Source organism: Geotrypetes seraphini, chromosome 5 (genome assembly GCF_902459505.1).
Source record: "Geotrypetes seraphini chromosome 5, aGeoSer1.1, whole genome shotgun sequence".
In the NCBI taxonomy this organism is placed as follows: Eukaryota; Metazoa; Chordata; class Amphibia; order Gymnophiona; family Dermophiidae; genus Geotrypetes; species Geotrypetes seraphini.
The window spans coordinates 68480167-68507322 of record NC_047088.1 but is presented as its reverse complement, the minus strand read 5'-3'; the positions used below and the strand labels follow the sequence as shown (position 1 = coordinate 68507322).

At 39.8% G+C, this 27156-nt stretch overlaps 1 protein-coding gene across 2 annotated transcripts in view; it reads left to right on the top strand.

The window, feature by feature from the left end:
• The window catches only part of PLP1 (proteolipid protein 1), a 58404-nt gene that overhangs the window by 7123 nt on the left and 24125 nt on the right, over nt 1–27156 (top strand). For both annotated transcript variants that reach the window (XM_033944069.1, XM_033944070.1), the window contains exon 2: nt 26672–26849. In XM_033944069.1, coding sequence (XP_033799960.1) covers nt 26672–26849 — 178 coding nt within the window. The remainder of the gene's footprint in view (nt 1–26671; nt 26850–27156) is intronic.

The following is a 27156-nucleotide window of genomic DNA, read 5'->3' as shown; positions in this document are numbered from 1 at the left end:
CCATCGTGAAGGTCGTGGACCTAACGTAAAAGTGAGGGTCTGTGAAGTCAGGTTTAACATGTCCAGCTGCATTGCCTCCCATAGCCACTGTTCTCCCATACCAGTCCCTCCTCATACAAAATAATTGCTAACATTAAGAGTCTGACCTATAGTTTCAGCAAACTATATAAACAGATTTCTAGTGATTACAGGATATTAGTATCTACTTTCATAATTTCATAAAACTGGGGAAACACCACAGAGTGATGGACAGAAGCACATGAGTGGGATACAATTCGGACATATACATCAGTACCTGAGTCTCACCTTTTACCATCAATATACAATGCCATGCAGTCTCTGGCCTTCTGGACTTGGACATTGGCATTCCAGTTATATGGGTCAGTGATAGTGAAAACCATGGGATTACAGTAGCCTGTAGTACACAAGGGGCTGGAGCTAGGACCTATAGTAAGGGAGGCAGACGGGGTATTCTTTCTCATAAAGGACAGGCTCCACCATTAGTGAAGGTTTCCTCATAGGGGCAGTTCTTAAAGGCATCAGGTTATACAGACCTAAATACTTAGCACATTTGGTATAATAACGCTGTCAATCTAGGGAGCCACACAAAACTGAATTAGGGGTAGTACCATGACCTTGAGAAACATCAAATAGCACACATGTATCACAATACAAAGACACCAGGCGAGTGGGGTCTACAATAAGAGTCTAGTTGATAAGTGGACCCTCAACATCATCAATGCAGATTTCCGCCCACTTTTAAACTTCATCACCAGTAGGTTGGAAACAGAAAATACCCTCAAATGTTTGACACTTTCTGTACTTAACTCCTTCATGCAAACAAACATCAGGCAAAGGGGCTGCACTTGTTAAGTACAAAATACAGAAGAAAGAAACATAAGTGAGGGCAACACAAATATCATATCTATATATACTAACATAGGAAGCTCATTTTTCTTTCAGGCACAACTTAGAAAACTTCAAACAGTTATACTCAAGACACTTGCTAAAGGCAGTGTGAACCACAGGCAGTCAATTAAACTCAAACACTTATAAAGAATTATATTCAGAACACCTGCTAAGTACAGTGGTAAATATTCAGAACTTTTGAGGTCTTAGAAAGCTTCAGCTGAAGATCCGTGTTGTAGTGGAACCAAGTTTCATGTCCGGACACCTTTACAACTGTAAGAGAAGAAATTAGGACAGTAAAAGGACCTATCCACCTAGGTTTCAGGGGATCTGACTTCCAAGTTTTAGCCATACTGTATTTACAGGGACATACCCATGGACTTGTGTAGCTATCGATAGTGGGGCCCTTTCCAGGACCCATTTGTGGAGCTCTTACAGGGCTTTAGCTAAAGACTGGACCTGACTCTGGAGGATATCTGATCCCAGAGTAGCAAAGGAACCAGGATCTGGGTTCACAATGGGTGGTGGCCGGCCAGACATGAGCTCAAATGGGGCTTAGATGGGATGCATCTAATCTGAAAAAGAACAGAAGGCAGCAGGACAGGCCAGGACAGATTAGTTTATTCAATTCATTTTGTGAGAAGGGTCTTAAGAGTTCTGTTTATTCTTTCGACCTGACCAGAGCTCTCAGGATGGTAAGCAGCATATAATTTCTATTCAATTTGGAGGGCCTGAGCAATTTGTTGGACAACATCGGCAATGAAAGCAGGGCCATTGTCACTGCCTATAAAAACAGGGAGACCAAAGCACGGAATTATTCAGGAGGTGCTTGGTTACTTCCCTGGCGCGTTCAGTGCAAGTAAGGAAGGCTTTGACCCATCTAGTCAGGGTGTCTGTGAAGACTAGGAAGTGACTGAGGGAACGGGAAATGGGCATGTGGGTAAAATCTACAGACAGAACCTGCATCGGATATGTTCCAATAGGTTGGTATCCAAGAGGTGGCAGTCATCTGATTGGGAATTTTATTCTAGAACCAACAACACACTGTCGGACCATATTCCGGACTAGCTGATCAAAGTGATTGATAGACTGGCCCAAAATAATGCATGCCCAAGTCTGTTCCTGAGAAGCGTACTGGGGTGTAAGGGAATCCAGAAAAGGAATGATTGTATACAGAGGAGCCGAAAGAGGGGGCAGAGACTGGCAGCTCGGGCTGTGCGGTCGGCAAGGGCATTGCCACGAGAGACAAGGTCCGTCACGCATCTGTAAGCATGGCAGTGCATAACAGAAACACATGAGGGTAGTTGTACGGCCTCAAGAAGGTCAAGAATGAGGGAAGCATGATGGATCAGTCGGCCGGAGGCTATAAAGAAACCTCGATGTTTCCAGATGGCCCTATGGGAATGCAAGTTAAGGAAAGCATATTTGGAGTCAGTATATATATATTGCAAGACTGAGAGGCAGAGTGGCGCAGGGCAGAAGTGAGGGCATAAAGCTCAGCTTCTTGGGCAGAAGGGCCAGAAGGCAGGGGCCTGAGTCAGAAGTTTTTGGAGGCAGCGAAAAGACCGCTCCTGAAGTTGGGTCCAGACAAAAGGGGCTGAGTCAGCGCCTTTGGTGGAATCATACAGAGGACGAGCAATAGTAGAGAAATCAGGGATCCAGATGGGACAGTATCCTGCAATACTGAGAAAGGTGCTCAGAGCCTTGCAGTTATCAGGGACAGGGAGACTACAGACAGCCTAGACCTCGGTGTAGGAAGGGACCTGGATTTGAAAGCCAAGGTAGGTGACACGAGGAAGGCATACTTGAAATCAATGTAAATATGGCCACAGGAAAATTTAAAAGGCAGACCCACTATCTGAAAGACTCAGATAAATAATAATAATAACAGTTTATATACCGCAATACCGTGAAGAGCTATGTGGTTTACAAAAGATTAGAGAAGGTACAAAATAATTGAACTTAAGATGTGTACTAACACATAAGAATTGTTCTCAATCCCTATTCTATATCAGGTTCCTACCCCAAAGAGCTGACTTATAAAATTAAGCTAAATGCAGTTCTGGATCCACCCACTAAGCAGGGTAGTCTGACACAAGCGCTCTCTAAAGCAGCAGTCCCTTCACTATCAGCTGACTGGCAAAAATATTTACTTCAATACAAAAGCATTCCTAAAAATTACATTGTTATACCTAAACTTACATTTTTTATATACAGAAATACAAAACAAAGATTGGAATATACAGTAAAACTTTGGATTGCAAATAACTTGGTTTGCAAGTGTTCTATAAGACAAGCAATGATTAAATTTTAACTTGCTATACCAGCAACGTCTTGCAATACACGTACATACAGTATAGAAGCATCACATTTTCACAACTGAGCCAATGGTTCCTCTCTATATGACGCTGCAGGAATGCAGTAACTGTTCCAAACGAGCAAGGGCTTGCAATACAAGTATGTATATTTTTGTACACTAGTGCCCTGGAATACAAGCATACTTCTGGAACAAATTATGCTCCCAAACCAAAGTTTTACTGTACTCACAAGTTTAAACATTGTTCATTTTTTTCTTTTTTACAATCAACATGGGTCTCAGTAGAGACTTACTCCCCCTTCCTACAGAATTTCACAAAGGAGAGAGAGTTGCTTAAAGATCAAAGAGATCAAATTACAGATGTAGTCCTTTTCAGAACTTTTAAATTTAGACAAATAACTACTAAATTTGGACAAAGAACTTCTTTTTAGCATGGAATATAAGTTCCAGAAATCATATTTTTCGTTTATATGCATTTCTGAATATGCATATACATTTTATAACATAGCCAAAAACTTCAAATGCAAAACCACTTATCTGTTTCAGGAGAAACCACATTGGAAGTGCTACACACTTCATGGCCCTTATCAGCACAAAAGGAAAAGTACTCTCCTCTCATGCTGTGAACAACTGACAGTTTAAACTTCACTAATACATTTGGACAGACAGAACTCATAAAGAACCCGGGATACTGCAGGACTTGGGAATCAGATGAAGGGAAGAATTTGGCAAGGTCTGAAGCAAGGGCAGTGCTGAATAGAGAGGGGCTAATTTTAAAGCCCTGGGGTAGACGGGTCCAGGTTACTTAGGAGGTTTGTCCAGTGGAAGGGTTTTCCCATTGGAATGCAAAATTGGCTGACTGGAAGAGGAACTGACAGCAAACGAATGCATAAAAACCTGACGAGTTATGTCCTCTTCCAGGGAGCCAGAGGGGGCCAGCCCACACCAAATATCGGCCATTCTAACTGGCACAGACAAATAAGGGTTGATTTGTTAAGTATAATCAAAGACAAATTCCTTTTTTAAAATTAGCTAACATATCAAGGGATCCCCACAGGTAGACAGACATCCCCCCATTGTGCAATGGAGGACAAAAACACTTCCCTGTATTCCTGGCCCCGCCCGTCTCCGGGCTAGGGAAACGCAGTACTAACAGGTCCACACTCGCTTCGTCCTCAAGGACGTCTCAGACACTCTCAAACACACAAAACACAACAGATTTCAGTTCAGTTACTCAACCAGAAAATAACAGTTCCTAGAATCCCTTTCCCACAACTTTTCAGCGACAGATCACGTGGCTTACTAGGCAGGAGACGAGAGACAGGATAGGGATGATCAATCCCCACTTACCAGATAGTGGCCACTCCAGGTACAGATACAGATACAGATACAGATTCTTGTACTTTAAACTGAGACTAGATAAGTCAGTTGAAGCGGTCCAACGTCCTGAGGTCTGCCAACCCCCCAAAAGGAAGGCAGCCGGCTAAGCAGACATATCAGCCGTAGGACCAGAAACAAGTGACCAATCGAGTAACCAGTGGTCAAGAGACCTTCAAGTCCCTGTTCGGAAGCCAAATGAAAGGTCACTTGGACACACAAAGTCAGAGGCGTGAAGAAGTACAAGTTTTATTCACAGCATGCATGCTGGACCCCTGAGCTCCAAGCTGGCTCAGAAGTGCCGAAACCAGGAAGTTACAGAGATATTTATTCATTTTTCTGGCTATACAACTGAATTCTAGAAAAAGCTTTTCACGTGTTACTTTTCTTAACACTCATTGGTTCTAAGTTCACACTAGCAGGTCACTAGCAGGACACCTATCTAACTCTAACAGTTAAATGTACAGAAGGGCAGGGTACATCATGGCTCAAACTCTTATCTATTCAGCTTACAATGTGGTAAGGTAGGGACATACATTTTAGGCAGATGCAGTCAATAGATTAAACACTGTTTTCAGCTATGTAGACCAGAGCAATATTTTAAACAACAGTTAACCATTTCATGACCCTACACAACCAAGAAGAGAATGATGTGAAGCTATGAAATGTATAAGTTATTCCCTATTTTTCTTGACGCTTTTCATTTCAATGATATGAAATTAAATAAAAAGCGTCAAGAAAAGTGTGGATGAACTTGTAAGTTTCAGGGCTCCACATCATTCTCTTCTTGGCTGGGCTCAGAACTTTTCAGCGGCCCCTTGTAACCTGAGTAAACAGTAAAATAACATATCTTGATGGTAACCCATGTTGATAACTTCTCCCCTTGCGTTATCAACATGGGCTACAGTTAAGATGAGTTATTTTACGGTTAACCCCAATTATTAGTAACTAGATGCTATGCATAAAATGGGACCTGTGTTAAGATAGCACAAATTAATGGTAAAATAACAAGTCTTGATGGTAACCCTCATTAATAATCATGTCCCTAATCTGGAGAGAATGCCAGTTTTGAAAACAGGCGTACATATACACATATTTAGAAGAGGTGTTCCCAAGGGCAAGTTTTATATCCCTTGCCAGTTTTGAAAAGAATAATATTGATTTACTCACAGATTTATAAGGGCTCCTAACAAGCTGCACTTATTTCCTATTTCACTCGATTTGTACTATTTTTATTGTGGACAGTTCAGATGTATTATGATGTGCAGCATATCAGGAAATTAAAGCAAAGAAAAATAAAGAAGAACTAAAAAGTTACTCAACAAGTGACATTTGATTTGGAAATTGCTTTCTGCCAAAAATGCTAATTTTTGCGTAAATATGAAGCAACTTGAAGTCTTCAGTTTTGTGTTGGTACTTGCATGTGGTTTGCACAATTGCAGTTCACGAACATAACTGGGACAATACTACACTGGAGATCCTATATAATGTGGATGTTTGGGTGTAAGATGTCTGCTTATATTGTGAGGGAATCCACATTCTATGTTTCCAATTTAATATGTAATAATAAGAGATCCAGTTCTTGAGCACGTTATAAGTGAACCTGCTTTATACTGAGTGATTTTATTTATTTCTAAAATTTCTAGACCGACTATAATAAGCGGTTAACAATAAAAACATTCATAGCACTGGAGTTCATGGACAATAAAATTACAAAATGCCTTCAGTTATATCACAATCAAATAATAACTTAATCCACTTAAGTTACATCAAGAGCTCAACAAATTTACATATTATCCATCCTCACTTAAGGTGCAGTAATCACAATTCAGATTTATTTTTTTTAATAAATCTTTATTGATTTACAAGTAGTAACAGTGTATTACATATGAAGCTGAACATATAACAAATCAAGAAAAGCACTTTGAACTTACATATAATTGAAAGTAATATTTTCCCCCATCCCTTTATTTAATCAATAATAAAAATGCAATTCTTCTTCCAATAACCCATTCTTATTTAAAATAATACCCCATTCCCACCCTGGATGTGTAAGGAAATCAGACAAAAATAAAAGAGAAATGACAACTATATAGAAACAATAAAAGATGCCAATGGACCCCACACCAAGTTAAATACCTTACTATGCCCCAAAATTTCAGCATTCATTTTTTCATATTTGTAGCTGGAGCATAAGTTTGCCCACCAGAAAGGAAAGTTAAGTCGATCATAGTTCTTCCAGTTATGTGTTATCATCTATATGGCTATTCCCGTCATAATTAAGAAAAGCCGTCATTTATAACGGTCTATAGGGGGTTTAACATGTAGTAGTGTTCCACATATTATGACTTCATAAGTCAATGGGATTGATGACTCAAGTACATTAATTTGACCCCCATATCAACTTCTAAAAATTACCTACTAGCAAAGTTTCAGAAGAAAGCCTCCACATACAGTTGTCTTCAGTATCTTTCTACAACATACTACAAAGTAGTCTATCCAAAGATACAGTAAAAAAAAAAAAAAGATGAAAATTCCAACATCAGAGATATAAAGTCTCCAGATTTCCTGAAAATTCCCCATCTGAAACAATTTCAGATTTGTAAATCCTACATATTATATTACATTAAGCATGGATCTCTAAGAATGAACTATGCATCCAGATATTAAAGATGGGTTTTCTGTTAAACTAACTCAATCTCATTCTAGCCCACTAAAAAAAAGTTATAATTCTTGGATTCTATTTGCAAAAGTGATGTGTATTTGTTATTACTAGTTTAATGGCATTGGAACATTGGAAATCCTGATCTATATTTACCACATCAAGAGTTTTAAAAAGGTTTGGACAAGTTCCTGGTAGAAAAGTGCATAGTCTGCTATTGAGATAGACATGGGAGAAGCCACTGCTTGCCATGGATTGGTATCATGGAATGTTGCTATTATATGAGCTTCTGCCTGGTACTTGTGGCCTGGATTAGCCATTGTGGAAACAGGATTGGTCTGACCCAGTATGGCTATTCTAATGTTCTTTTATTCTTAAACAGTAAGCAATGCCACATATTGGGATAATTTTATAAAGTATTTAATGCATGTAAAACAGGATTTATGCATGGAAAATGGGTCTTGTAAAATTGTGAGACCTATATATACACACACAGACATATACACTGACAAGATGGCAAGTATTTATATACATGTGGATATTCCCTGGGGCAGTTTGGGATCAACAGGGCACAGTTATGATGTATGCACAAAGGCCCAGATCCTGAAAATGGTGTGTTAGGCACTGGTAGGCGCCTACCAAAGCCTAACTTAATTGCTTTAGTTGGCTTTAATTGGCACGGTAATTGACCATGCCATCCAAAACCAATTAAAAACTCAAAAAAAATAAAAGAGTAGGCACCAGGAAGTGCCTACCAGGGTAGGCGCTGGAATTGCACCTACAGCATGGTGTCTAGCGATGTCTAAGGTCAAAGTATGAGTGGTTAGGGGTGGAGATGACCTTAGGCATTGCTATGTACCATTCCCTGGCCTAAATTACTGGTGCCTAAGTTTTTTCTTAGGTGCTGCTAGCCGCGATTCTGTTAATGGCACCTAAGTGTGATATATATGTGGCTGATGCCATTTTTGTAGGTGCCAGTCAATTTAGGCACCATTTATAGAATGTGGGCCATAACGTATGAGATATGTGAGAACTTACATGGAGTAGGCACATAAATTTATACCTTCTGTGGAGCAGCTGAAAATTTGTAGATGACAATTTTATTTGGGGTGCCTATTTTACAAAGGCATATAGGCAATGAGCTTTGGTGTTGGAGAAGGATTTTATATATGCCATGGACTGCCAGAAGAACTAACAAACCGATGGAAAAGATCAAAACAGCTATGTCACTCGAAACCCAAATGATGAAGTTATGACTGTCTTATTTTGGTCATACACTGTCATAAGAGAAAGCTCATTGGAGAAGGATATCATGTTTGGAAAGATGGAATAATCTAGGCGAAGAGGACAATCTTCAACCAAATGGCTGGACATGTTGAAAACAACCATGGGGATGATGCTGGAGGACCTCACTGGACTAGCACAAAACTGATTTCTTTTTAGATCTGTAATTTATCAAGTCACTAGGACTTGATCACAAGTCGATGGCACCTAAGAAGATATAGGTGTCTATATTGCCTTTGTAAAATGGGCATATGAAAACACCTGTTCTTTCATTTCACATAGGTGCACTTTTATAAAATTACCCCAAGTATGGGTAGAATGCATCTTCATTCTGTACACAAGTTGGGCCATTTTCAAAGTCACTCACCAGGGTAAATTTTGAAGTAGATATTTAGTCCCTGGTGGTCAGTGTTTTTTTAACAGTGACAGTTATTGGCACAATTAGTTTCAGATATTCAGTGCCAGACCATGCCCGGGACTGTTATAGAATATCCGGGTCTAATTAGAGGCAGTAGTTGCTAATGTGGATCCCAGCTCTAATCCCCTTCATCCCACAGTTGTCCTAAATTCACTCAGCTATGAAGGTTTCGGCAGTGAATACTCCCAGCACCCACATAACTGCCAGCTCCTGTACTGTCCCTGACATGCCCACTTTTAGCATGGCTGTTAAGTTGGAAAAATGCAACAACACCTTTTGAAAACGCTCATGTTTATCGGTAGGAAATTGACATTCAGCATTTTCAATAGGTGTTGTTGCATTTTTCCAACTAAACGTTTCTTCATCAGCATATCAGGCTCCTGATGTAGGTCTTGGGGCCAAAACATGGATCGTGTTGAATCCGTGTAATAAACTCGTTTTTGGAAATGCCATAGGCTGTTCACCTCTTTGTTGTCTCTGCTGTTTTTTTTTATTTGCTTTTGATTCTGCGGCAGACCTGTCTTCTGTTTTTGTTGCCATGTAGTCCTTAGCACAAGCTAATGTCTGTTATCACATGCTAAGCTTTAGTAAAAGGATCCCTTGGTTCATTGGACCTCTGGAATAGGGAAATACCTAGTGTAACTTGCCATACGCTGCCAACAAAAAGGTATAAGCTAAGTCCAAAATAAATCATTTAGTATCCAATCCAGTCACATAAAATATTTTAATGTTTAAAATGGCTTTATATACTGCTACTCTAAAACCTAGGCAGTTTACAAACATACTGGAAAACTGAAAAGAACTACAAATTCATCAAAGGAAAGTTTGAAAAGGATAGGTAAGGAAGAGAAAAAGGAGATAGAGAGGGAGGGGCTAACCACCAAAAGGATTAATGAAGGTGAAGTTCATCTCAAGCATAACATACGCAGCCATCCTTACATAACGCAAGCTTGAACAAGCAAGACTTTAACAAGCTGCAGAATGTAACATAGGAGAGTTCTGAATGAACATCAAGTGGAAGAGAACTCCAAAGTAAAGGGACAGTTGTGAAGAAAGCTGAATGATGAATCGATAGTAGTTTAGTCAGATCAACTGAGGGAACTGTAAGTTGATGACCTGTGGCTGAATGGAGGGCCCAAGAAGGTTTATATGGAATTAGAAAGGATGGACAAACCTAGTGTAGGGTCTTAATTCAAAAGGAAATGAGAAGCCAGTGATGTTTTTTGAGAAGTGGTGTTATCTGATCTGTACAATGAGCATGAAGTATTTTGTATAGTATGCCGTTTTTTGAGTGCTACAGATGGAAGACCTGTGTAAATGACATTGCAGTAATCAAACTTTGAAGTGACAAGGGAATATAGAAGTGTAGCACAAGATGGTTGGTCTATGTAGGAATGTATTGAACGGATTAGGCGTTGAGAATAAAAAGCAATATTTTGTCACTGAGGAAATCTGAGAACAGAAAGTAAGTGCACAGTCTAAGTAAACTCTGCGCTATTTCATGGTGTCAATTAGCTTCACTAGTATAAAATGAATAGAAGGTATTGTGAGAGGAGTGGAATGAGTCCCCGTGATCCAAAGGGCCTGAGATTTTGATGGATTTAATAGCAGGTGGTTATCAGAAAGCCAAGAAGCAACTTTATCTAGGCAGGCTTGTATAGTTGCCAAATTGGGTGAGAGGGAGTCATGAACAGAAACTAGTAGAATGTCATCTGCGTATATATATGATCTGATCTTATATTTCTAAATTAGGAATGCAAGTAGGCTGAGGAAGATGCTAAATACTACTACTAATTATTTCTATAGCGCTACCAGACATACGCAGCACTGTATAGAGTCGTAAAGGTGATAAAACTGATAGAAGGTAACAGGATAGAGAATTCTGACCAAGTTGGAATAGTAGAGCTAGGTAAGAGTCTAATGGTGAATTATTGGCCACAAATGGAGGAAGAGATCATTAAGTTTTTTTTACTGAAAAATATCTGTTAAACATAGAGCTGAAAGTATAGAACTGTTTTCAGGTGCTGGGGCAAGACTTGACAAGTGGGCTACTATTGAAAAAAGATGTTTCAGTTTATTGGAAGCTTTTGAAATTAACTGAGAATAGTGGACTTGCAGGGTAGTTTTATGAAAAGTGTGATAATTTGAGCGACAAGCCTGGAAGCTTTTCAGATCTTACAAAGATCTTGATTTTCACCATTTGCATTCTAGAGCATATAACGTATGTCTAAAAGAATGAAAATCAGTGGTAAACCATGGTTATTTCCAATTATTATTAATGTGTTTCAGTTCCTTGTCTAGTTCTTGAGAGGCTATTTTTAATGTGGAGTTCCAGATATTCACTTGGGAATCCAAAGATAGAGAGAAATAGTCTTGCGGGAAGCTAGTAAACAATGGCGGGACGGAGGAGGGATCCAGAAAAAGGTTTACTAATAGAGTTTGAGAGATAAAAATGTACAAGGTGATGTTTAATCAAAAAGGATATTAAATTTAATTTAAAAGTGATCTGTCCAGGGGAGGAGCAAAGTAGGTTGAATGTCAATCACTAATAAGGAAGAAAGATGAGAATAAATGAGGTCAATAGTATGACCAGCATGATGAGTTGGATATTGTAATATGCAATGGATCAGAACTGTCTTAGTGCAGAGAGATCTGCAATTCAGCAACAGAAAAAAGAGTAGAGTGGGAGTGGGAAAGTATTAGTGTTAAAAGTGAGTGAATATTGAGCAGATGGCTGAGCTGATACTACGGGTAAAGAATTATTGGATGTACATGGAATAAGGAAATGCTGCCAGGGACTGAACAGAGGACGTTATGGGCAATGACCACAGGTAACTGGGACCAATGACATAATGGAAAAGAACACCAAGAGTAGTGTAAAAGACGTAAAATATCTTATATACTGACCAAGGGAGAGATAAGTAGAGCTGTCACCCAGGAGTCATCCCATGGAGCTCATCCAAGGATCAGGCCCACAGCTCGATCACCGCAATACTGTTCACAGAAATAGTGGAGAGTGATGACATCACTCACGGGCGACTGAAGTGGACAGAGCTTGCATCGGGTAGGAGAGGCAAATGTAACTTGGCGGAGGGGCAATCGAAGTGGGAGGAGCTTGTATCAGGCCAGGAAGGCAGAAGTAGCTTGGCTAATGGTGGTCTGAGCAGATGTATCATGCTTTTCCCTGCCAGCTCTTCAGCTTTACACCTCTTAGGCTGAGAATGCCATTGGAAATGCAATATTGTGTGCACAGTTGTTGGATATTAAGGAAATGCCATCATTTTAACTTATAAACCAGATTTAAGTTCTGGCTTCAAAGTGGAAAGGTTCATGAAAAGATTCACATGTGAGCAACATTTACAATATTCCTTGGCCAGATATCTGATTATATTAAAATTAGAATTTAGCTGTTTGCATGGCTATCATTGCTGCCATTGTTTAAGAGTCCCTCATTCCTTCAACTTAGTTGCCAGCTGGAGTAAAATATAAGACTGGGAATTGTAGTGGTACAAGTGGTCCTTGTTGTTGTCCCTCCGCCTCTTCTACTCAGTTGTTGTTTTTAAATGCCAGCTGTATTTTAACAAAGACAACACTTTGATTCTGGGCATCCTTGTTGTGCTAACTAGAGACTTGGTGTAGACTTGAGGATGAGGGGAGGGAGAGGTGATGACATTGGATCCTGGTACCAAGGATCACTTGTTGAAGAATAAGGGCATTCATACTCATTTGTTTCCTTATACATACAACATATAGTAATTACCGCATGCAGAGCACCACTGATCTGAGATGTTCCTCTTTTGTTGTTGCAAGGTTAAGATGAAAAATTAGCAAAACATATAAAATCACTCAGATCGCCATCTCCATTTTTTATATTTTTTAAATTAGAACTACAGATTGAAACTAAATTCTATAAAAATATAAGTTGAATCCACTCCTAAAGGAACAGAATACTATACTATGACTATAGATGCCATATTTTACCTGAATTTGATTTTGTGCATTCATACTCGAATATAATCTCTGTAGATTAACAAATGATTTTTTTTGTTTGTTGTTTTTTTTTTTTTTTTGCTGTATTGAATATTTACTCTTTTTAAAAATTATCTCCAGCACTGCATACCACCTCAGGGTTGTTTTACAAAGTAAAAATAGTACCATCATCAGCTATGCAATACATTTTTTTTTCATCAAAGGAGGAGAGTAAGCTTAGGTGGGAAATTGCAGCTACAGAAAAGTATAGACAAATGTCAACATATATTCTTTAGAAGATAGAAGTACTCAGATTTTTTTTTTTAGTAAATATAGATAAATTACTGCACCAAGGGATCATAAGAACATAAGAATTGCCATTCTGGGACAGACCAAAGGTCCATCAAGCCCAGTGTCCTGTTTCCAACAGTGGCCAACCCAGTTTCCAAGTTTATTCTGTACTTGACATACCTTCTATCAAAGTGTACCTAGATGGTTTACAATAGTAAAATTTAAAAGAGAATATGGATAAAAATAAAAAAGGGGAACAATTCATAATAGAAATATGTTTAACAGACAAGACATGAGAATACTGATCGGTTTGCGACCTCTTTACGATCAAATTTCCCTCCGGCCCCATTCACTAACCTCTCCAGCAATCTGCTCAAATCCGTGCATGTAAATGAGGAGAAACGCATACAAATTGAACAGAGATGCGATTCATCAACCAAAACTTTAAAACCGACTGGGCTGGCCGATCAACTGAAGAAGCGACTGCTGGAGACCAGTTGAAAACGTCTTTCCGACTCTTCAGCTCCATATAAGCCTTACTCTGCCCTGTGTCTCCTGCCTGCTCGCCCCGATCTTCCAGCCCTGCTCTGCCCCATGTCTATTGTCTGCTCTCACCGATCTTCCAGCCCTGCTCTGCCCCATGTCTTCCATCCCTGCTCGCCCCCAATCTTCCAGCCCTGCTTTCTGCCCCCATAACGAAACGTGCGACTCCTGTCCCTGCTCTGCTCTCTGCCCTGGTCTTCCAGCCCCGCTTTCTGCCCCGAGCTCCTACTCTCTGCCACCTTCCCTGCAGTGCGAGCCCACGGGTTTAAAGCTGCAAAAGTGGCCTTGGCAAATGGGAAAGATTCCAGTAAGAGAACGCTAAGGCCACTTTTGCTGCAGCTTTAGTAAAAGAGCCTGATTTTCTATAGCCTTTCTCCCATTCTGGGGCTTTTATTATAAATAAGGCACTGGTATTTAGATGCCAATTACATGCATAAATAATTAGAACACTGGCATATACATGTGTGTAAATGCCAAAATTCTGTCTAAGTGGTATTCTGTAAATAGAAACATAGAAACATAGAAAATGACGGCAGAAAAGGGCTATAGCCCACCAAGTCTGCCCATTCCAAGTATCCGCCCCCCAAAGTTCACTCCCTTAGAGATCCCACGTGAGTATCCCATTTCCTCTTAAAATCCGTCACGCTGCTGGCCTCAATCACCTGCAGTGGAAGTCCATTCCAATGATCCACCACTCTCTCGGTGAAGAAGTACTTTCTGGAGTCGCTATGAAATTTCCTTCCCCTGATTTTCAGCGGATGCCCCCTGGTGGTTGAGGGTCCCATGAGACAGAAGATATCATCTTCCAACTCGATACGTCCCGTGATATACTTATACGTTTCAATCATGTCTCCCCGTTCTCTTCTTTCCTCAAGTGAGTACAGCTGCAATTTTTTTAGTCTTTCTTCATACGTGAGATCCTTGAGCCCCAAGACCATCCTGGTCGCCATTCGCTGAACTGACTCGATCCTCAGTATGTCCTTACGGTAGTGTGGTCTCCAGAACTGAACACAGTACTCCAAGTGAGGCCTCACCATGGATCTGTACAACGGCATCATGACTTCAGGTCTCCTGCTGACAAAACCTCTACGGATACAACCCATCATTTGTCTTGCCCTGGAGGAAGCCTTCTCCACTTGATTGGCAGTCTTCATGTCCTCACTAATGATCACCCCTAGATCGCGTTCTGCCATGGTCTTAACCAAGGTCTCACCATTTAGTACATAAGTTCTACGCGGGTTTCTCTTACCCAGGTGCATTATCTTGCATTTTTTAGCATTGAAGCCTAGCTGCCAAGTAGTTGACCATCTTTCCAGCAGCAGTAGATCGTGTGTCATATTATCAGGTAATAAGCTTTTGCCTACTATGTTGCAAAGTTTGGCATCGTCAGCGAACAGTGCTACCCTTCCTTTAAGTCCTTGTGTCATATCTCTTATGAATAAATTGAATAGAATCGGGCCCACTGATTATGTCCGACGCCTCGGATGGGGTACCGTTCACCACCACCCTCTGAAGTCTACCGCTCAGCCAATCCCCAATATGCACATCTCTTGCATAGTGCAGTTTGAGAGGTGGGCATACACATAGGTGGAGCAGGGGTAGAACTCCCACTTATATCTGTAACATAGAATAAGTTGTATGTAGGTGCAAGAATTTACAGCAGCTGTATGGCTGGTGCAAGTACACCTACTGCACCCTATATATATAGGTGCCCAGTGATAGAATTGATTTCTCTGTGTCTATGGGAAAAAAAATTTGAAATCTAGCCTTAAGATGGCAATTCTATAAGGGGCACCTAGATAAAGGAAAGCAGATGCAGCGTGGTGACTGCCTATTCTCTAATGGCATCTGGGTACTCACATTCCATTATAGAGACAAGAGGATGACATGTTTGCTGTTTACCATGTTCTAAATAGAAGGCATATAAAAGCATTTACCTGGTGTTGCACAGACATACAGGCTGGTATAAGTCACTGTAATGTCACTAGAAATGGCACTAGTTTAGAGTGTTGCTGGAGAATTGAAAAGGGCTGGGCATTGCTGATCAGTGGGCCCAGGTAGGGTAAGGCTCCTAATTAGAATGATGTGGCTCAAAGCTGTGCAAGTAAAAGGCATACAGTATAAGCAAAGATAATCTGGGGAAATGGAAGAATCCTATACTTACTCCGTTGCTTCCAGTATAATCTTATATTGTAAGCCTTCTGGGGAGACAGGGAAATACCTACTGCACCTGAATGTAACTTGCTTTGAGCTACCTGCTGGAAAGGCGTGAGCTAATTCCAACCCTCCCCCACCCCTTTTCTCCTTCACTCAGTAATGAAAATTTTATGGATCTTCTGGAAAATGTACTTAGAAAGTTAACTGTAAGTTTATTATGGAAACAAATTGGACGTGAGCAATTTAAAACCACAAACTGTAAGCTTATGAAAGAAAGCCACAAGCTGGATTTTGCTGTTTAAAGCTGCTTACTGGAGCTAAGAGATCAGTGAGGGACCAGTAAGTATAATGGTTTGATAAAGGCACTTGAGATTAAGGCATGCAAGTGGCTACGTAAGTGACTCTGGGGCTCATAATCGAAACATAAATACGTCTAAAAACTGGCCTAAATCAGCACTTAGACGATCAGTGAGACAAGTCGTCCATGTGCCGATAATCGAACTGGGTTTTAGACGTATCTAAAAATGACTTCGGTCTTCACAGTGCTGCAGTACGCCCAGAGCTAAAAGGGCGTTTTAGGAGGAGTGGTGAGGGTGGGATTTGGGCAGACGTGGGCCGTCCTAGACTTAGTCATACTGCATGTATAACCAAATGTTTTACAACACTGCCTAGATGGAACTTGGATGTTGTGACTTAGGCCATCTAAAACCAGGTCTAATTCACAAGAGGGTATCCAGAGTGACAAGATAACCACTGTAGGGACAAAGTACAGACCCTTACACACTCCCCCAGTGATCACTGACCCCTTCCCCCCCCCCCGCCATAAAAATCATAATCGTAATAACAACTTTACATATCTGCCTCCAGAATATCAGCACCTGGCAGCCTGGTATAGGAAAGCCTAGTAGAGCTGCACAGAGATGGCTTAAGTGGTCTGAGGGGTGGGCTAGCAAACCATGGAGAGGAAGACCCAGGCTCATCAGCCATTCTAACCACTGCATGCATGGTGAAACATGTGCACCCCTCCCAAAAAAAAACCATCCAAACCCTTATGTACTGCCATATAAGTGGCACCTGCAGCCATAAGGGCTATTGGGGTGGTAGAGAGGAGGGTCTAGTTGGTTCGGGTGGGGGGGCTCATAAGGTTGTTGTGGTGAGATGTGTATGTGTAACCCTTTTTGTGAAGTTCACAGCAGTGTCCTGCAAGGTACCCCACTACTCTGGTGCAATGTTTGGGTGTCCAGTCCATTACTTTGCTGACCCCGCCCACATCCAAAAGGTCTTTTTCTAGGCGTTTTTGACTTGGATAAATTTTGGGATGAAAATGGGGTATAAAGATGGACGACTTAGGGGTATGGATGATCAGACGGCTGGACGTACAGTTTGACAATTTTCGGAAAAAAAATATGTTGGATGTATTTTTCGAAAATGGACCTTTTCCCATGTCCGACTTTGAGCGACTAGCGACTTAGGCCCAAAACGCACTTAGACGTATCTTTTGATTATGCCCCTCCATGTGTTTGGTGGCGAAGCTTCCCATTTAAACCTGTAAGTAAAGTATTGTCTATCATTCATCGTAAAAGATTTGTAGTGCTGTTGAGTTCCTGTCCCAGAGGCTTAAACCAGAAGCTTTTGAAATTAACTGAGAATAGTGGACTTGCAGGGTGTTTTATGAAAAGTGTGATAATTTGAGCGACAAGCCTGGAAGCTTTTCAGATCTTGCAAAGATCTTGATTTTCACCATTTGCATTCTAGAGCATATAACGTATGTCTAAAAGAATGAAAATCAGTGGTAAACCATGGTTATTTCCAATTATTATTAATGTGTTTCAGTTCCTTGTCTAGTTCTTGAGAGGCTATTTTTAATGTGGAGTTCCAGATATTCACTTGGGAATCCAAAGATAGAGAGAAATAGTCTTGCGGGAAGCTAGTAAACAATGGCGGGACGGAGGAGGGATCCAGAAAAAGGTTTACTAATAGAGTTTGAGAGATAAAAATGTACAAGGTGATGTACATAGTGTAATGCCTCCATAGGGTTTTGATTAGAATTCATACAGCAGGGCTCAGGAATGAAATCAGGTATCCTAGTGTCAGACTGGTTTCTCATCTATAGGCTCACATATGTTGAACATCATGCAGGCTGTAGTTTATAAATCCAAGTTCTGTGACACCTATGCACATATGTAGGTTTTGTAGATTTTTAGACAATGTTTCAAGCACTGCTTTTTTCCTTGTTTGGCTTTTGCAGTGTTGCCTTCTAATATCTACTTTGAAAACCCCGTGCATATAAAATATAAAAAATAAGAGGGGTTTTTTTTTAAAGAGACTAATGATTGGAAACATGAACAAAAAAGTTAGACAATATTCTGATATCTAACATTGAGGTCTGATACCCTGAGCGGTCCTGAAGTCTCTTTTTTCTATCTTTATTTAGATGAAGCATAAGCCATAATAGAGCAGTGGGAATTCTTGGCTACTTTTTTTTTTAACTGCACTGGTACATCCCAGCTTACAAAATGGGTATAGGCCTCCTAAACTGAATCGGGCTTCAGTGCTTCTCATCTAAAGTAGTTTGCAAGTATTATGGATTGCTCAAGTTATTGACCTATTTCTAACCAGCTGTTATTCCTTGAGTTGATGTAAAGTACGATGATTTTGTCAATTCCACTGCTTTATTGGATGATTGTCAGCATGATTTCCACAAACATTGTACAGAAACACTTTTGATATCATTATTGGAAACCATTACTGAGGCTTGAGAAACACTCTGTGAATCTTTTGCTATTTGACTTCATGTGGGATATAATATTTTGTTGAATTGTTTAGCAGAATTTGGAACTGATGAGATTGTTCTGAAGTGGTTGCTTTTTACTTAGCAGGACACATCAGGTTCATAGAGGTTGTGATACTTTTGGTTTTAGGTAGATTGTGGTATCTCACAAGGGTCAGCACTATTAGCCATTCTTTTAAATTTATATTTGACTCCTTCGATTATTACAGAATACGGCAGTTCGCCTAATTTTTGGCCTACAGAAATATGACCACATCAGTCCTTTTTACCAGCAATTACATTAGTTACCTTTCGAAGCACACATCCTTTTTAAATTTGGCTGTTTTTGCTTTAAAGTTCTTTTAGGTCTGGCCCCGTAATGATTTTATGTTTATGTACCCTTCTGTTAAGGCTTGTCGTTACAGGAGATTTTTGAATAAGACATTTGCCTTCCAATTAGGAAAAATGAACTTTTGGTTAAGCCCTTTGATTTCCCAAATGAATTCCTATAATGTTTTTAGAAAGTTTTTAAAAACATACCTGTTTAATAAGTTTGTTACATAACTGTACTTTTACTTTTTATTTCATAATTATGTTTTACAGAATTTTATGTATACTTCACTGATTGTACAGACCTTCTTCTTTGTGAACCGCCCAGAACCTTATGGATGGGCGGTATACAAGAATAAAGTTATTATTATTATAAGTTACATGAGCTAAATTTAGATATTTGGTTTTATACTAATATTATCTTTATGGCACCTTTAACCTTGGGAACTAATATTTAGTCTTTGAATACTGTTGCCAGTTTTTCTTCTTTCATGGTGTCTTGAAAATATCATGGTAGTGAATATTAAGAACATGGGGGCACTGGTGAGTTTCAGAGATCAATCTTTTCACATTCCTGATAGTATTAGAAACTCTGATCACATATCAACTTGAGAAGAGATACAATGTTTGGATGTGGTACTGAACTGGACATTCTCATTTAGATTTCAGTTGAAAAAAGATTATTCACAATGCTTTTTGTAAGCTTAGAATGGTACATTGATTGCATGGCTTTCGTGATCCCTCTGATTCTAGATTGTGGTTCAGTTGCTTGCTCTTTCTTCTTTAGATTACTGTAATGTGATCTATTTATCTAAGAATCTCTGAAATTGCTATCAAGTCATTACAGCAGGTAAAGAATGCAACAGCTCACATTATTCTCCATAACTGATGGAATTCCACTAGCTTCCAATTAAATATCAAATATAATTAACATTTTTATGTATAGAGTTTAAATCATTGCACTCTAAATTGGAATATGACATTCATATGTAATCATCTCATATGCTGAGATCAAGCAATAAGAATTTCCTTTCTTTTCCATCCTTACAGTTTGCCAAGAAGTACATAATTCACTTTAGAGCAGGAGAATAAATTAATCATAAATGAAGTTTCTGAATTATGGGATCAAAAGTTAGAGAAGGGTTTAGGTCAATTAATACAACCATATGCCACAGGGTGGCAGAATAACACAAATATACAAAATTGGAACTATACAGACAGAACATAAATCATCTAATGGGATATTCATAGAGACCATAATACTTTGAATTTGTCTTCTTTTTTAATGTTACAATTGATAACACTTTGAGTTCTTCTATACACCAGGAAGGCAGTATGAATGAATGAAAATAGTTTCCCAACCGGTGACACCTCATGTCTTCCACATAACCATCTCTCTCTCCCCTTCAATCCATTCAAAATTCTGCTGTATGACTTATATTCCACCAGAATCACCATGTTCACATCACCTCACTCCTCATTACTCCATTGCCTCCCTATCCATTTCTGCATACAGTTCAAACTCCTCTTATTAACCTACAAGTGCATTTACTCTGTAGCTCCTCAATATCTCTCCTCTCTTATCTCTCCCTGTACTCTGATCATCGGGCAAGTCTCTCTTATCTGTACCCTTCTCCTCTACTGCCAATTCCAGACTATGTTCCTTCTCTCTTGTTGTACCATATGCCTGGAACAGACTGCCTGAGTCAGTACTGATGTACATGTAGTAGTCATAACAAAGCTGATGAAGTCATACCGTGTATTTCATATAACATACTATAAACTCCAAAGTCTTGGCCACTCAAGGTATCCCTACCACTGATCTCTAATTATCTACCAATGCAAGATCAGCACCAACCAGCTTAGGGACGGAAGTCAAAGCTCCATTCCTGACAGTATTCAAATCCAGGCTAAAAGCTCACTTTTTTGAGGTTGCTTTTAACTCCTAACCTCCAGTCACTTGTAAATCACCCATGCATGCATTATTTCATTTATTTTCTCTATGGTGTGTGTCTCTGTTTCCACTTTGCCTCTTTTCTTCTGCTTTCCAGGTAATTCTATAAGGGACTACATAGATTTAGACATTGGGAAAGTGCCTATTTGAAGCCTATTCTATCATGAAAAGCAGACGTTTACTTTTCTTTATTGAATGCTAGCATAAGCCAGCTTACATGCACCTAATTCACAGGCATTGACATTTACACCAGCCATAAAGCTGGTCCATTAGCACACATAAATTTTAAGATTTAATGATCTATATCTTTATTTTATAACCTATAATAGATAGCAAAGGGGATAATGGCAAACCTTGAAGAACACTGCATAAAGGGTGCCAGGGAGCTGAACTTCAACTATTTTTTTGGCACTTTGTAAGACCTTTTCCTCTAAACCCCCTCAAAAACCATTTAATAACCGTGCCAGTAATTTCCGAATAACAAGGAATGATCTCTTCAAGTTTTAATAAAATTTGATGGATCGCTTAATTGTAATACAGAGCGATGAACAAATCTAAAAACATGTGGTACATTTCTCAGTACGGGGAGACGACATTATTAACCTAAGTCAGACAATAAAACAAAACAGATCCAAAAGGAAAATGGGGGAGGAACTTCAATATTTGACAGTAAAGGAGACGAATAGGGGTAAAACGATAGGGGGGAAAAGACCACGTGTAGGTCTTGTAAAAATTAAAATAGCAATAAAATTCAAAAACAAAAATTAGCAATTAAAAGCATCTTTAAGAAGAAAGCATTTCAATTTGCTTTTGAATCTGTCTATAAGACATTCTTCCCTTATATATATGGGGAGGGGATTCCACAGTTGTGGAGCAACGACAGAGAAAATGTATTGCCTACGGGTATTAATGGATTTCAACGAAGGGATTACCAGCAAGTGTTGGTTATCAGATCTAAGTGATCGAACAGGAGTATAAGGTATTAAAACTCACTCAATAAAGGCCGGGGTTTTATGGAGAATTGATTTGAAGGTTAAAAGACAGATCTGAGATATCAAACTGGGGGAGGAGTATTTGTTTCCACATACTTAAAAATCTTTAAATGTTCAGATGCCAGTGTTAACAATATCTCTATGCTGTGTGATGGATAAAAAACAGTATGGTGAAAAACATAAACAGTTATGAGAGAAGAGAAACTCAAAAAGTTGATTACATACTATAAACTCCAAAATCTTGGCCATTCAAGGTATCCCTGCCACTGCAAGATCAGCACCAACCAGCTTAGGGACAGAAGTCAAAGCAATTTTGGCAATGTCATCTGAATAAAATCCTTCTATCAATTTAGAATAACAAATCCTGTAAGCCCGTGTACTATATCATTTGAGATCATTTTAAATAAAAAAAGACAAATATCTAAACTACTTGATTTTTTTGACTGATTATGAGATAATTGGTTTGGTTTATTTATAATCCGCCTTATACAAGGCGAAATACATCAACACATTCATAAATAGACATAAATAACATTTCAATTATTTTACAAAGATAAAAATGACAACACCAGATTACATAATCATACTGACATAAACATTAAACATTGTCAAACAACCCTGCCATCCCAAAAGGATCAATTCAATGAGCAAACGTGTAGTAGTCATAACAAAGCTGATGAAGTCATACTGTGCATTTCATACAACAGAACAAATGACGTTTTAACAATTTGTTGAAAGCCTGCAAACTTTCTTGCTGCTTAATGAAAGATTGAAGCTTATTCCACTCATCTGGACCACTACATGAAAACACCTTTTTTCTCACTGTCTGCAGACTTAACTCCATTCTAGGTGGCATAGTCACGTTCCGCTGTTTTGCTGAACAAAGCTTTTGCATCCCAGCATAAGGTGATATGAATCATCTGTTGTTAATGCAGATTTAGCCCACAATCTATCTATCTTCAATGGACCTTCTGTGATAAATAAATAAAAACAGTGGAAACTGCTAGAGTGGCTATTCGGAAAATATTTGCAAAATGCAATACAGTGCTCCCCTGCAAATTTGCGGTCCACGGTTCGCAGTCCCGGTCATTCACGGTATTTTCTGACTGCGAAGGGGAGGCAGGAGAGGGCAGCTGGAGAGGTAGGAGAGGGCAGCCCGAACGCTGGTGAATGAAGGAAATCAGTCACAGTATGCTCCGACCGCCTCTTCCTGTACTAAAGTCAGGCCTCACCAATCAGGAGCTGTGTGTCAAAGCAGCTCCTGATTGGTGAGGCCCAACTTTAGTACAGGAAGAGGCGGTTGGAGCATACAGTGAGTGATTTCCTTCACTTGCTGGCACTCCGGCTGCCCTCTCCTGTCTCCCCTGCCTAAAAACCGTATTCGCAGTTTTTCGACATTCATGGGGGTTCCTGGAACGGAACCCCCGTGAATATCGGGGGAGTATTGTATTTAAAATTACAAAAAACTATGGTTAAGGACATTTTCTGATTATACTTCCTATGGTCTCGAGGGCCATATAAAATTCAATGGCAGGCTGCAGGTCGCCCACCCCTGTTCTATGTTGTTTTTACCACTACAGAATCTTACAATTCTCATCGGGTCCCAGAAAAAACATTTCTTAGTAAGCTGTGCACGCAAATCAGTGCACACAGTATATTTGCACACACAGTTTAACTGATTGACCTAATCAGTGCCGATCAATGGCAAGTAACAGCGTGTAACTGACACTAATTAAAGGTTATGCACACAACTTGGAAAGCGTGATTCTATAAAAAGTAAGTGTCAGTTGCACTACATAAATATGAAAAGGGGGTGTGACCAGGGGCAGATTGGGGATGTTCTTAGAAGTTATGCGCATTGTTATAAAATTTGCCCGATCCATGCACAACTTAGGTGCAGGCATTTAGGACTAGTTTTAGCTGCTCTAAAGTAGTGTGCCTAAAAGTTATACAATGCACAGGCGCTTAGTGCAACTCTTTAAAAGGTTCAGACACCTTGTAGAATCTAAACTAAGCGCTTTTCTAGTTTGCACCAATTTTTTAGTGCTATATAAAGAATCGGGCCCCAAAGCCCAGATTCTATTGATGACCCTTACATAAGTTTAAACTGATTAAAAGCGGTTAAAAAATATGTAGGCACCTACCGGCACCTAAAAAAACAGGACCAGAATAATACCTATGGAGACGCTTTGCGATGCCTAATGCCACTATAGGCATGGCTAACGCCAGAAGTGGCATTAGGCGTCCTAAAGCTCCTCCTTAGATACAATTCACATGAAAGGTGCCAGAAATGTAGGCCTTGAAAACCCTGGCCTACATTTCCAGTGCCTACCTTTCCAGAAGGCGCAATTCTATAAATGGCGCAGTGATGTGATGGACACGTGATCGGTGGCTGTTTTTAACGAGGCCAACGATGAGGACACCATATATAAAATCTGGGCCTAAGTGTACAGAGGAATAGCTTTTTATTGGGCGTGCTTAATACATTTTGTGAGTAGCAATAGTGAAGTAGCTAGCTAGTCAAGGGAATGCTAGCCCCTGAAAATTAGTCTAGAAGAGAGCAGCTTTCAAAGCTGTTTCTGTGTATAACACAGGGGTAGGGTTGATACTCAGTGTGAGGTGTAAGTTAACCTGGCTAACTCATACTGATCAGGTTCTAGCTCTCTCTATATATCATCTTATTAGAAGGACTCTCTAATATGTAAGGCTGATTGAAGGGCTGAATAAATGTGTTGTGCTCATGAGAGCTGAGCATGTGCTATTTATTTATTCAATTTTTTTTTTTTTTAGTTCAAAATTTTTATTGGAGTTTTTAAGAATGATACAAACAACATTCAGAAATCCTAGAAAAGTACAGTCAATATCATCATGAATGAAGGAAAGAGGTCATAATATACTGTACACTAAGCCCATATAGTCAGAAAAAAACATGTAACAAGCGAAGTGGCATAATAGGGCTTGTCAGAATATAATAAAGGATACAGGGAGAGGAAAAGAAGAGAGAGAAGAGATAGGTAGAGGAGGAAAGTACTCATTAACTATATCAATAAGGGCGGGAAGAGATTTATTCAATTTTCTATACCATTCTCCCAGGAGAGCTCAGAACAGTTTACATGAATTTATTCAGGTACTTAAGCATTTTTCCCTGTCTATCCCGGCGGGCTCACAATCTAGCTAATGTACCTGGGGCAATGAGGGGATTAAGTGACTTGCCCAGGGTCACAAGAAGCAGCATGGGTTTGAACCCACAACCCCAGGGTGCTGAGGCTGTAGCTTTAACCACTGGGCCACACTCTCCGCCTTAAGTTCGTTCTCTCTAGGACTGTTGAAGCTGTGTGTTAGCTAGCACTGGAATGCATTAGATTGATGATGTCTCATCGGAGGTTGGCTGGAATTCCATAAAGGGTTAGATTCTGTAAATAGCACATGAATTTTTTTGCTGCCCATATTTATTTGGGACTTTAGGGGGCCAAATATTCAGTACAGCCCTAGTGCCCTGCGCTGTTCTATAAAATGCACTTTCAGATGAGCATCCTTTAAAGAATAATGATGGGTAGCAAATTGTATAATACTGTGGGCTATTTCTCTTCCATGGGAATACCCCCTTTGCAGTTGCATGCAGATACACTTCAGTGCTATCCTATAACTAGGCACTTAAGTTTATTTGCATTTCAATCTGCTGTTTCAGCCCTGTTTGCTGCCTTGCATCCATTGGAACATGTTTGTGCATCAAACGTTTGGCACAAATGTTAGGCCAGATTCTATAAACAGCACCTAAGCATGCCTACATTGTAGGCAACGCTCAGCACAGTTGTCAATCAGCTGCTAGGCACCATTTATAGAATCTTTCCTAGCAGCACCTAGGCATGCTTAGACATTGCTAGGTGTCCTCGAGGTAGGTGCCTGGATATTAGGCCAGGTTTTACAAGGCTTAATTTACCAGCGCATAACTTGAATGCCTAGTGATGCCTAGTCTCTGCCCCTAACCACACCTACTTTTCAGATAGGTGGTGTTAAGCATCTGAGGGTGCCTTTACTTAGGTGTTGCTCAGCATCCCATGAGTTTGGTGCAGAACTCTTAATTGGTCATTTAAATGAGTTGTTTTTTGTTTGGCTGAAAACCGACATGGTCGAAAGTCAATAAAAAAAAAATTTGCACACAGATCCCAAAGTTAGTTGTCTTTTTATGAAACTGGCTTTTAGGGCCAAATTCTATAAACAGTGCTACCACCATCTAACTTAATCAGTTTAATTGTTTTTAATTGGTGTGGTAATTGACCACATCGTTTAAAACCAATTAAAATGTCGTTAAAAAGGTAGGCATCTGCAAGCACATTCAAAAAGGTGCCATGATCACTCTTACGGAAGCACCTAGCTGCACCTAAGGATAAAGAAGGCGTGGTTTTGGCCAGAAATGACCTTTGGCGCTATTAGGCGCCTCTGTAGACGTGATTCACATCAAAAATAGATGCTGGGAATGTAGGCCTTCAAAACCCTGGCCTATACTACCAGCACCTGGCTTTAACGGGAGCCACAATTCTGCAAATGTGCCATAGCGTGATTGACACTCAATTGGCCATGTTTATATAGTCAGCCGCCAATGTAGGCACCGTTTGCAGAATCCAGCCTTTCGTGTATAACTTTAGGGTGAATAGAATTCCCCAGATAATGTTTCTTTCTTTCTTTATTTTTTTCTAGGCTGGGTGGACTGCTGTCCAAGAGGAGTGCCCTTCGCCTCCGTCGTAGCTACTGTACTGTGTTTCTCAGGGGTAGCACTGTTCTGTGGGTGTGGACATGAAGCTCTCACAGGCACAGAACGGCTGATAGAGACATATTTCTCCAAAAATTACCAAGATTATGAATACCTTATGCATGTGTAAGTAAAACAATATTGTTAGTATAAGATTCTGGTTACGGATCATTGCATAATTTCCTTTCTGGTATGTAATCTAATGAAATATTTTATAAAGCATTTAGGGGCTCTTTTACCAAACTGCACTACAAAGTGGCCTTAATGCATGCTTATACGTAGGGTTACCAGATGTCCGGATTTTCCCGGACATGTCTTCCTTTTGGAAGATAGGTCCAGGGGTCTGGACGGCTTTTCAAAACCCGGCACTTTGTCCGGGTTTTGAAAAGCTTCCTGTAAAAATTGTGTGGGGAGAGGGCATCTGTTCATACGC